Genomic DNA, 12,733 nt, shown 5'->3' on the forward strand with positions numbered 1-12,733 from the left:
AGCAGTTTTTAGTTTCAAAGTAATTCAGTGAGAGCTGCCAGGAGACGCGTCAGAAGGGAGCTGTCAACAGACAATTAGTGGACTTAAAAGTCTAAAGAAAACAAAATAGCATTATTTAGCGGGTTTAATACACCTTACTGTGCTGAAGCATATATTACAGGGTAAATATCGGGCAGCAGAATCTACTTTGACCTCTCGAGTATGACGAGAACGAATGGTCCCCTAAAGTTTTCTCATAAAAATAGTATCAATATGTTTATCCTGACTGACAGCAGATGCTGATTTTTAACTTACTTCATTGCGTCCTCCAGCTTTCTTTAACCCAGATATTGTATCATGAATATCTCCGTCATTGTGACTGAATAAGAAGACACACACACACTCAATTCAATTCAATTTTATTTATATAGCGCCAAATCACAACAAAAGTCGCCTCAAGGCGCTTCATAGATACTCCTATACATATAAATTATGTCTGTTTTAATATCTTAGTGATTTCAATTTTTTAAAATGTACTGTTCCATTTATTAATGGCTGTATGTATTTATTTGTTCATTCCCTGTGAAGAACCTTTACATGTGATTTTGGCATAAAGAAATAAAACTGCCTTGACTTTAACCTGAATTTTAACTGTTAAAATTTATTTAAACTTTAGCAAATAGTCAAGGCACAAAAATTGCCAGATTATATTTGTAAAAAAAGAGAATGCTCTGCTATTTATGAAAGATTCAGCTCTCATTTATAGGATCTACTCAAGTCAACACATTGCCTCTCAAGTCTGCAGCCTCTCCTGTGAGACTGAGAAAGAAAGCAGCTTTACTTCTTGCTTTCTTTGACCAGTTGTTCCACTTCCTTCATGAAGCGCAGGCAGAGCTCATCCTGCCACGGCAGAGCAACACACTGAACCGCCACAGGTAGACCCTCGCCACCAGTCACTGCCTGAACACAAAAACACACTCCTGTCACTTAACGCTCAGCAGCTGGACCGCAGTCTTCTGCCTCGAGCTGACTAACAAATTGTGGAACATTTAATAAAGTTCATGTATAACTGAGAGTCAATAAATTACAGAACCACAAGAAAAAATGGTCTCAATCGTCTGATCTGGTTTAGCTCTTGGTTCCATGTAGGATAGATGGGCCTACCCACCACCACACCTGAAATCTTCCTGTGTGTAGTCAGTGTAGTTGAAAGTTGTATTCATTTGTTTAGAAATTTTAAAACTGCATGAAAAACTGGTCTCACAGTAAATGTGTTCAATCTGTCTCCCCACACTGGTATGTGTTACCTCTTTGAGGGACTTGTCAAAACTGTCCTGATAACAGCCCTTATAGTGCTTTAGTTCCTCCTCATCGATCGCAGTCACTGTGGAAACAGTGACTACACCCGCAGGAAATTTTAAGAGATTGTAGAGCATCGTGCAACTGACTGCAGCTGAAATAACAGAAAATACAAGTAGATTAGTTATGATGAAATACTTTAAGACAGATTCACTTTTCTTTAGCCCTTCAAAATTCTGTTGCTCTTTAATTAACATGTGATTTATTTAGTGTAACAGTGCCTTTATATTATTATTTGTCCAAATGTTCTAATCTACAGGTGACTTTCCTAATTGACTAATGTCTGGAGATATTGTTTTTCTTCACTCTCTGCCTTTTTTAATCATGCATGTTAGCACTAGAGAAGGGCAGCAATCCTAATTTTTTATGAGATAATTGTTATGTGATCCCAAATCCCAGGAACTATGCTGCCACCTAGGAGCATTTCATACATCCACAAACTTATCCTGAGATTACAATAATGAAAAAAAGAGAGAGATAGATGGACAATAATGCTTTTTTTTAATACTCAGTATACCATACTTGAAACTTTGTCAGCGTGCAATAACCTGCTGGCTGGCCCTATCATGGGGGACAACAGCACATCGATATTGCAGCTCCTCCAATGTGCTATTGTCTCTTGAATATAGTCCTAAAGAAAAAACAGGAAATTTTCTTGATCCTTTATACAACTGCGATTCCAAAACATTTGGGAGACTGTGTAAAATGTAAACAAAAACAAAATGCAGTGATTTACAAATTTTGAAATATTTAAACTGAGAAATTTTAATATCTATCCATCCATTTTCTTCCACTTATTCAGGGCCGGGTCACAGGGTTAGCAGCCTAAGAAGCAAAGCCCAGACCTCTCTCTCCCCAGCCACCTCCTCTAGTTTATCCGAGGGAACAACGAGGCCTTTCAAGGCGAGCCAAGAGAAATAACCTCTTCTGCATGTCCTGGTTCTACTCTGAGGTCTCCTCCTATGTTGATCTGTGGAACCAGCACTCCAAAACAGGAACTCTAGATAAATAGTCTAGTCTCTGATCCTATGAGTATTACACAGCAGGCAGTGCAGGGCTTGGATGGAACCGATGGCTGAGGGGAACTGCCCAGTCCTTCTTGAGGTTGGAGGCAATGGGAATGGGATAATGGGATAACCTTTTATAATTCAGACATACAAAACAAACAAACAAATATATTCGCATAAACATATACATAGATAGCTGAATATATATATGTGTACACACACACACACACACACACGGGTGTGCACACACACATATATGACATGAAATCACTTGATCATCACGTCCAAAATGGAGTAGGAAGAAGTATGTACATACTTATTAATCCCTACCTCGTGCTTAGCAATCTATTGATTTACAGTAATCATCATTTCTTCCCCCCAGCTCTTGTATACACTTGCTCTGTTCAAATTTAGTAATAACTAGTTTTATCAAACCATGTTTTTAACTGAATCATTTCTTGTGTGACAATTTTCAAGATCTGCTCTGAATGCGCCCTAATGCAGTAAGTAGTTGTATCATCTGTATCATCTGCAAATAAAATAAAATGCAATATATCAGATGCTTTACATATGTCTTTGATGTACAGGATAAACAATTTTGATCCCAATACGGACCTTTGTAGGACTCTACAAACAATGTCTGCACACTAAATGAAAATTCCCCAATTTTCCCAATTTTTCCAAATACCTCTCAACCCGCTGAAGCACAACTCCTTTAACGTCACAGTGCTCCATTTTATCAAGTAATATTTCAATATTTCACGATTAATTTTATCAAAAGCTTTTTTGGATCAATGAAAACTCTAAAGTGTGCATTGTCTTGTTATATTGTGTTTTGTATCTATGTAATTAGCGATGTTTTCAATTAATTCCAGTAATGCCATAGTTGATTTGTTTGATCTGAAACCATACTGAGTCCATTAATATTTTATGTTTATCAACGAATTGCCCATAGCCTCACAAAACATTGAGTAACGTAACGGAATACGTTACAGAATACATTTTGGGGCATGTATTCTGTAAGGGAATAAATTTTAAAAGTAACCTTCCCAACACTGTCTATGAGGTAGAGGTTACTTCATTAAAATCGCTTCATTACATTTTCTTCTTTTCTATATGGATATTAAATCACACATGAAAATACTTCCCTTCATGTTTAACTCACTTGCACCTGACTGCTACAATGCCTCCTGCACATTTTCGAATGTTTTTAATTTTTTCATGAAAAACATTACCTTATTTTGTTTTTGATGACAGCAAAAACAGACCTAAAAAAGGTGTAAGGGGGTCAACAAAAGCCAAAAGATATGTGAAAAAAAGAGAAATAAAGAGCTGGATGAAACCGATGCAGCTAATTAGCTCAGTATCATGACTGATGGAAAAATAAAGTTTTTCAGAGAGGCAGAGTTTCTCAGAAGTAAAGAAAACTGCATCTACATATTACAGAACAATTTCAAAATAATATTTGTCAATGTAAAATTGACAAACAAAAAGACTTTTAACTATCTCATTATCTATGGTACATTATCATTAAATGATTCAGAGACTCTGGTGAAATTTCTCTGTGCAAGGGACAAGGCCAAAAGTTTGTGTTTGTGAACTTTGGGCCCTTGGGCAGCAGTGCATTAAAAACAGGGATGATTTTGTCATGGAAATCATTGCTTTGGCTCAGCAACATTTCCAGAGATCACTGTCTGCAAACACAGTTCGCCATGCTATCCACAAATGAATCTTATGTGTTGTCTTTATACGATCACTCATCTGCCTGCTGTCCTGGATGTTTGGCTGCTAATCTTTGTTATATAACTTTTTCTTTCCACACTGCCAAACTCAGTGTCGACAGCGTTGTTCTAGTTCACTCATCTTCTAGCCTGTCCACTCAGAGCTCCATGCAAGCCTCCAGCTTCATCTTCACCACTACCATACTCTACTTCTAATTGCTATCACCTCTAAGATTCTGCTATGATGGGTCAATCGCCAAACCAGTAGCTGAACTCCGTATCTCAGTAAATCATGTTCAATTCTTCCAAATGAGCTGTCGCTATTGAAATACAGCTTAAAGCTCTAAAGCTCATGCAAACGGGAATTCATATATGAACATAATCCATAAACACCACCACCACCTTCTTTGGGCCAAACCTCTTTAGAATGGACTGACACAAAGTGAAAGACTGTTTTGTGGCCAGACAAATCACAATTTGACATTAGTTTTGAAAAACATGGATGCGGCATCCTTCGGACTAAAGAAAAAGGAACCATCTGGTTTGTTATTAGTGCTCAGTTCAAAAGCCTGCATGTTTCAGTGCCATGGCATTGGCAGCTTGCATATCTGGAAAGACACTTTTTAATGCTGAAAGTTGTGTACAGGTTTAACCTTCACAGACATATGTACAGGTTTAGGTTTAGAGGAACATAAAACTTCCATTAGAATGATATTTTCTTGCTGAAGATATTTGAGCAAGTCAATGCTAAAGTGTATATTGCAGCTATTACAATAGCATGGCTTTGTAGTAGAAGAATCATTTTTCTGAACATGGTATACATTATTTTTTCAGTTTGAATATTAGATTTGTTTTCTATGTGCTATTGTGGATAAATGTAGGTCGGTAAGATTTGCCAATCATTGCATTCTGTTTTAATTTACGTTATACACAGTGTCCCACCTCTTTTGAAATTGTACTGTGATACTCAACCATGCATCATTAGTTGAAAGTTAAAGTTACCTCAACAGCAGCATGTTGCTTCCACAGATCGGAAACAGATCTAAAAAATAAAGCATTATTTTGTGACTTTGCCCATTACATGTATTATATGAAAAAAGAATCATGTACAGATGATGAATTTCAACAATACTTTCTCACCGAACTCCACAAATAGCACTCACGTTGGAAGACAGACGAGGTGACTGCAAAAAACAAGTGAACGTTATTGACTGGCCTGCACAAAGCCATGGCTTTAATCCCATTGAAAATCTGTGAGTTTAAACATTCTGGCACTTTACAACATAGGCTCTATCAGATAAAAGTTCCAAGATTATGTTCAGTCCTGTGCTTGAATTTACACATGTTTGTCACCAAATGAGAAAACTCACCACAGGTTTTAGTAGGAAGGAAAGGATTTTCTTAAACCACTTAGGGAGCGAGTGTATGAAAACCTGCCGCTTCAGAGAAGGGTCCAGAAGTGCCCCTTTCCTAAAATGAAATGAATTATTTACACACACAAAATAACTGTGTTGACACTTAATGACATGTAATGATTTTAGTATTCTACAGTATTTTAGTTTATCATGCTAGCACCTGCAACTTAGCACTGAAAAAAAATCATACATTTATTAGATGTTTTAAGTTCATGAGAAGTGATTAGATGAATTATTAAAAGGTACAACTCACAGTTTTTGTAGAAGGGTGGTAGCACCATCTGCATATACACCCGTTATTAATAGCTCAGGAACAATTTGGCTGATTTTCAGTGGAGCGTAAGGAACCAACTAAAGGCATAAAAGAGAACATTAAAGATGTATGGCTATCAAATACTAGGCAGTGATTATTAGTGTGTGTGTGTGTGTGTGTGTGTGTGTGTGTGTGTGTGTGTGTGTACATATTTACACTCTTTAAGCCAAGCAGAAGAAGTTTTATATAAAAAAAATACTTTTAACAATTTTTTAGATTTTTTAGATGGCTTAACTTTTAAAAGGGTCAGTTTGGACACTGTCTCAGCTGAACTCTGGACACGCACACACATACACATACACTGATACGCACTCACTCATCCCCCCTCCCTTTCCAAACGCCTTCGATGCTTGTTCCCTCCTGGGAACACGGCGGGTCAGGGCCCGCGCTGGAATAATAGCGCAGGGCAGGATGGCTGCTGCGTTTGCTTCGGATTACTCTTCACCCCCCCCCCCCCCCCCCAATGTTGTGCTGTGGACATTTATGTGCTTTTTGTGCAGAGGAGGTTTTTTTTGTTTCCCGTTCTCATGCTGTCCTCCCAGGAGCCCAGCATGAGTAGAGGTCTCTTTTTTTCCTCTTGTACTTTCCCATTGTAGTGTATATTTCAGTGTTGTTCTGTAACGCTACCGATTTCCGACTTGTATCCCCATGTGATGTCTGTGTTGTGTGTGTAAGGTCGGGGGGGGGGGGGGGGGGGGGGGGGTCCCATTTCACAGCAGGGCAACGTGCATGTGGCGAATAAAGCCTTGATTGATTGATTGTCCTGTAACATAACAGGGGGTTCATAACAATTCAGGACAGTAACGATTACATGTGTGTGGTGACGTCTTACTGTGTGCCCTGCTTGCTCTAACAGAGCTTTGACCTCTCTGACACCTCGGACCATGCTTGGAGACGGTTGCAAGTAGCCATCATTTTCCAAATAACCAATCCTAAGAGGTCTGGAGCTTCTGTATATCTGTAGATGAGGACAGAATTATTAGCCCACCAAAGAAAATTTCAGCTTTTTAAAAGTATTCCCAAGTGCTGTTAAGAAGAGCAAGGGATTGTTAACACGGTTTTTTCCAAGCATCTTAATTTTATTTTGGATGGTTACATTATTTTACTTTGGTCTTTGTTTAAACTCACAGATTTTCAATGGGATTACAGCCATGGCTTTGTGCAGGCCAGTCAATAACGTTCACTTAACAAGTGGGAGGCACATATGCAAACTGCTGTAATTCCTACACCGTTCACCTGATTTGGATCTAAATACCCTCAAATAAAAGCTGACAGTCTGCAGTTAAAGCACATCTTGTTCATTTCATTTGAAATCCATTGTGGTGGTGTATAGAGCCCAAAATGTTAGAATTGTGTCGATGTCCCAATATTTATGGACCTGACTGTATGCAGGGTCATAGCGAATGTTTTCTTTGAGATTACAATTCCAGGCTTGGTTAAGACATTCACTAGTGTCCTGGCTAAGGTCTTTAGACATATTTCTCACTAGTTTTCTTCCCAAAATCAATTAAATCTTTCAATTTTCACCTCTGCCAGGCTTGTTCTGTACTCTGTGGCTCTCTTTGAATTTCTTGATACTTCTGACTCCACATTGTGACACTTGGAAATGCTGTGATAACTTTGTATAACCATCTCATCCTTTGCAAGGATTAACAATTCTTTTTCTCAAGTTTAAAACTTTATTTATGTATTTATTTGCTTTTTTTTTACATGATGCTTTCTCAACAGCTCAAACCCTTCCTGAGGTTTTTGTACTGTAAATTGGAAAGTAGCCCTCAGTTTTAACTTGACTTGAAGAGCTTTGAACATTACAAATGCAATGACTTTTAAAAAGGTCAGCTTTTCCGGGGGTTATTATATTATTGGCCCAGGTTAATTTTGTTGTATTTCTGCTACAGTTCAAAGATTGTGTGTAAACAGAAATAGTGTATGTGTTCAAAAGAAAACTGGTATATTTAGAAATGGTGAAAATGTTGAAAATCGTTTGCTCTCATAAAAAAAAGCACTCGGAAATGTTATAGGAAGACTATTAACTTTGTCCTTTAGAACTTCGTCTTTTAGCATAGAGAGATGTGTTAAGAAAATTAACTTGATTAATTTCTAGTTTCTAACGTCTATGAATGATCTGAAAATATATAGCAAATATGATCATCAACAGAGGACATGAATCCCACAGTACAGGACACACCTCCATATTAAAAGGTAATGGTGGAACAGTGGGGTCCAAAGAAAACATGTGGTCACAAAGAAGTGCCTGCATGCACAGAGCCAGGCTGTCCACATCTCTTGCCATGGGTCCAGGTGATGACGACACTAGTTTAGTAGCAAGCATAAAGCAAATGTTTTGAACAAAATGTTCCAGAAAATTTGTGTAATATTATTAGACACTGGTTATATATAATCTGCATTTACTTCATGTGCTAGTTTCTTACCTGACTTTTGTCCTCGACAAATTGAACGAAAACCCTGTAAACTGTTCATTATCCAAAGGTGTTAACAAATAAAGAAACCTTAACTCATCAATTTACAATAATTTTCTATGACTAAAAAGGATCTACCTCAGTCGGTGAGCAGTTGGCTTGAAACCACAGATTCCACAGAATGAAGACGGAAGACGGATACTGCCACCTAGATCAGTGCCTATACCGAGCAGGGAGCCCCCTCCCCCAATGAGAGCCCCCTCCCCACCAGATGAACCACCAGGAGTCTTCTGGGGGTTATGAGGGTTCACAGTCTGCCCGTAGATAGGATTACTGCAGTCATAGCTAAAGGTGGACGCAGACAAACAAAGACAGGTTATGAGTCTTTACATAAAATACACACATGGAAGATGCAAATGGTACATGTATTGGTTCTTATATAGTGTGTTTCTACTCTATCAGGGGACTTAAAGCACTCTCCTCATTCACCCATGAGTACACAGAGTTGTTTTAAATTTGAATTCTTGATTAAAAACTGTACCTCATGAGGGCTTGGGCCAAGTTGGTTTTCACAAAGGGAATAGCTCCTTGTTTCTTCAGGACTTGAACAAGCACACTGTCCTTTTCAGCGGGCTGGTCCAGGTTAATGATCACACCACAAGAACAGTCATGATCCTTGTGAAGTAAATTAAAGAACACAAGAGTGCATCAAAGACTACACAAATGCCATACCTTAATATTTTGAAAACCTGTAAGTGAAATTCAGAGATCATAAATAACATTATTATTAAGACCTTAATTTATACAGTATTCTCACTGAGATTGAGATCTCTTTCTAAAGAGGGACCTGCTTACAAAAAATGCCAAGAAATTGAGAAAGATAAAACAACACAGTAAACGTGATCACAAATTAACAAAGACATGTGTCTAAAACCTTTTTAAATTATCAAATGAAATCAAAGATTGTAACATCATAGTTTTTGTGTAGTTCATTTAATTCATAGGCAGCAAACCATTTAAAACCAGCTTTTCCAAGTTCTGTGGAAATAAGAACTAGAGTCAGTATTTATGTGTTGCTCATGATTTATAAAATTAACTGTTTTAATTCTAATACTTGGTAAAATGGTAAATGGCGCTTTACTTAGTCCCTAAGAACCCCGGAGTGCTTCACACTACATTCAGTCATCCACACACTGGTGATGGCAGCTACATTGTAACCACAGCCACCCTGGGGCGCACTGACAGAGGCGAGGCTGCCGGACACTGGCGCCACCGGGCCCTCTGACAACCACCAGTAGGCAAATATGGGTTAGTATCTTGCCCAAGGATATTGTGAAACTGCTTGCTCACTGGCTAAGTGAGCAATTTAGACCCACTCCTCCATGTCAGGTTTAGCTTTTTGCAACCAACTTGGCAATGGTGGAAAAGTTCATCTTGAGGTTGGACTCCAGAAAGCAATGGTTGGTGTCCTAGCTGCATTTGTCCATTATTATACTGCCTATAGCGTAACTGCCATTTGTTTGCACTACAAATACATTAATTTATTAAATTATTCTTACCTTAAATGCAATATTTTCTTTGATGCTAACTGGAACTCCGTACAAGAGACCATCCTTGTTGGAGCCAACAGTTGTCAGCTGGTCCAAACTCTCCAGCAAAATTTCAGTGCAGCAGTTCAGCTTTTGGTTTACAGCCAGAGTCTGTTGGAAAGGAAACAAGCACAGACAGATTCAGGTGAACTTATTTACTTTAAAGGGATACTGATCTGTGTAAGCGCTCTGTAAAATATTAAACTCTCACTGGAAAATAAAATAGATTACTTAGTGTTTATGCTAGCTAAAATAAACTGGTGTATATATTGTATTTCGGTCAACCTTCAGATAAAAAGATCTGTGTTATGTTAGGCAGTGAACTCTTGTGTCATGCTGGATAATGAACCTTTTCCATGTAAGAGTAAAGCACATTGTCAGGGTTCAGTGAGCCGTCCTTCAGCTGCTGTGTCAGCTCAGACAGGGAGAGCTTCAGGATCAAAGCAGAGTCAGTCGTGGGAAGCTAGAAGACACAGACCCACACAGAATCATTATGTTATAAAAATTTATAAAGCTGTAAGAAAGAAAGAAAACCATATCAGTGTATAGATTCAGGACTCCTACTTCCTGTACTTCTGCACAATTGTAAAGTGTAGAAGTAAATTTAAATCTAATTTGATATACAAAGAGGTGTTTACAAAGGTTATAAAGCTAGTTATGTAGCTATTTGGTGGTTACGTGTTTTGATATTTACATGTTTACACGTTTGAATGTTTAGACATGCATGTTCAAACCAGTAATATGTGTTATATCTACCTAGTTGTTCTCCCTGTTCTGATCTGAGTTCAAGATTTCCTGGCTTCTGAGAGGCCAGTGAAGTATTCATGAGGGCGGTACACAGAAAGTGTGAGTTGTTGCGGTGTGTGGAGAGTAAAGAGGCTGCTAAAAAGTTATCCATCTCCATCTTGCTGTTCCTAATTATTCAGAGAGATTCCAAACCATCTAGTGAGCCCTCGCGTTACACAATCACCAGATTTCTACGGTGGCCCCTAGAGACAAAGCACGCACAAAATCCAAAACACTTACAAAAGTTTTGGATTTTGCAAGTGTTTTGGAGTTTGTGCGTGCTTCGTCTTTAGGGGCCACCACAGATCCAACAGAGCAACTTTAGGGTGAGGTGGAACAGGAGACGTGCAGCTGACAAACCGCGTGTGTGAAGTTATGTGTCAACTTGGGCCAACAAAACAAATCCAGAAGAGCAGCATAATATTAATGTGTTTTTAAGTTTTTTGACAACAAAAAGTGTCAGTAATTTGGAAATTAATAACTAAACCTCCGCTAGGCTTAAACTAAAAGCACATCATTTGTTTTGATTTCTATCTAAAGAAAAAGTTAAACATTTCAGTGTTTAAAGCTCTGAACTCTCACCGACTGTTTGTACCGGAGCACCGCCTGCTCTGCCCGCTGCAAGCTCTCGTCTCTCCTGTTTCTGGCTCTCTTAATCTTTTCCTCCGCCTGTCGGAGGCTGTTGATCTTTTTCACCCACACAACCAGGTATCCCACAATGCAGGCAACACCAGTGAGCAGAGCCGCTGTCCAGTTGTCCATCTTCACTCTCTTAATAAACAGTTCAGTGTTCTGCATGGCTTTCGTCTTTGCCCTGTGGCTGCAAAATGCAAAAATCCAAGTGGACCTAACACACAGCTTTTTAAACACGACAGGCTATCTTGTTTTAGCTGTGGGCGTGTTGTGCATGTACCGTGCCTTAATTTAGGGGTGGACAGTTAATTTACCCGACGCACCTCGGGGCCAATTGAAGCACCGCTGCGCACTGTACCATACACGCACCATTCTAGCCCATTCGTTCATTTTCATTGCCGACACTGTAATACCCAATCAAATCTCTTAATGACACTTGGGCCTCTCCTACCTTCGCTGTGACTTATTGAAGAGTTTAGTGTGAAAACTTTCAGCTGAAAGGCTAAGACAGAAAAAGAAAATGAAAGTAAAAATGAATTCAGCGCAATGTGTGACATTAAAAGACATATTAGCTGTGGCACCAGCCAATGCCTCGCAGGCGTGTATATATACACGTGTGTGTGTGTTTGTTTACATGTGTACATAACATGATACCTATCAGTAGAGAAGTGCCACAGGCAAATACTAAAAAGGTAAAAGGTAAAAAAAGAGAGTCATTTATTGCCTTTATAACATATTTTCATTCATAATACTTTGTTGAAACATATTCTGTATGGAACGCCAGGACTGCCATAATGAATTAATTAAATACACCATTAAATAATTAATTAAATGTGGCAATAATTAATTAAAATTGGAATTAATTAATTAAATAAATAGTTATGACACATGTAATTAATTAATTATTGACACATTTAATTAATTATTTATGTATTTCACATTTTAATTAATTATTGACACATTTAATTAATTAATTATTGACACATTTAATTAATTATTTATGTATTTCACATTTTAATTAATTATTGACACATTTAATTAATTAATTATTGACACATTTAATTAATTAATTATTGACACATTTAATTAATTATTTATGTATTTCACATTTTAATTAATTATTGACACATTTAATTAATTAATTATTGACACATTTAATTAATTATTTATGTATTTCACATTTTAATTAATTATTGACACATTTAATTAATTAATTATTGACACATTTAATTAATTATTTATGTATTTCACATTTTAATTAATTATTGACACATTTAATTAATTAATTATTGACACATTTAATTAATTATTTATGTATTTCACATTTTAATTAATTATTGACACATTTCATTAATTATTGACACATTTAATTAATTATTTAATGATATATTTATTTATTTCATTTTGGCAGTCCTGACGCCTGGCTCTTGTCATGAAATAATTTTATCTGTCAGCCTCACCCATCAAACTCAGGGGGCGGGGTTAACGCTGCCCATGCAGCTTCTCTAACA

General features: G+C 37.5%; 1 protein-coding gene across 2 annotated transcripts; it reads right to left on the reverse strand.

The window, feature by feature from the left end:
- Positions 1 to 388: 388 nt before the first annotated feature.
- Positions 389 to 11,520, reverse strand: LOC147300964 (vitamin D3 hydroxylase-associated protein-like). Of its 2 annotated transcripts, none has more exons than XM_086281804.1 (15): positions 11,172 to 11,512; positions 10,153 to 10,266; positions 9,774 to 9,914; positions 8,756 to 8,889; positions 8,353 to 8,559; positions 8,227 to 8,267; positions 7,983 to 8,107; positions 6,627 to 6,752; positions 5,735 to 5,832; positions 5,437 to 5,536; positions 5,207 to 5,250; positions 5,069 to 5,108; positions 1,861 to 1,969; positions 1,287 to 1,432; positions 389 to 939 (listed from the first exon to the last, which is right to left on the reverse strand). In XM_086281804.1, the coding sequence occupies exons 1-15, from the start codon at positions 11,385 to 11,387 to the stop codon at positions 817 to 819; spliced, it is 1,764 nt and encodes a 587-aa protein (XP_086137930.1). In that variant the 5' UTR covers positions 11,388 to 11,512; the 3' UTR covers positions 389 to 816. The 2 variants fall into 2 exon arrangements, 1 of the variants encoding a protein (XP_086137930.1); XR_015127082.1 differs by having other exon boundaries at positions 801 to 939; positions 1,887 to 1,969; positions 11,172 to 11,520.
- Positions 11,521 to 12,733: the final 1,213 nt, after the last annotated feature.

The sequence above is a fragment of the Aulonocara sp. 'chitande type north' Nkhata Bay genome, linkage group LG23 (genome assembly GCF_057382095.1).
Source record: "Aulonocara sp. 'chitande type north' Nkhata Bay isolate Kocher_YH1m ecotype deep benthic linkage group LG23, A_spYH_male_GT1.1, whole genome shotgun sequence".
In the NCBI taxonomy this organism is placed as follows: domain Eukaryota; kingdom Metazoa; phylum Chordata; class Actinopteri; order Cichliformes; family Cichlidae; genus Aulonocara; species Aulonocara sp. 'chitande type north' Nkhata Bay.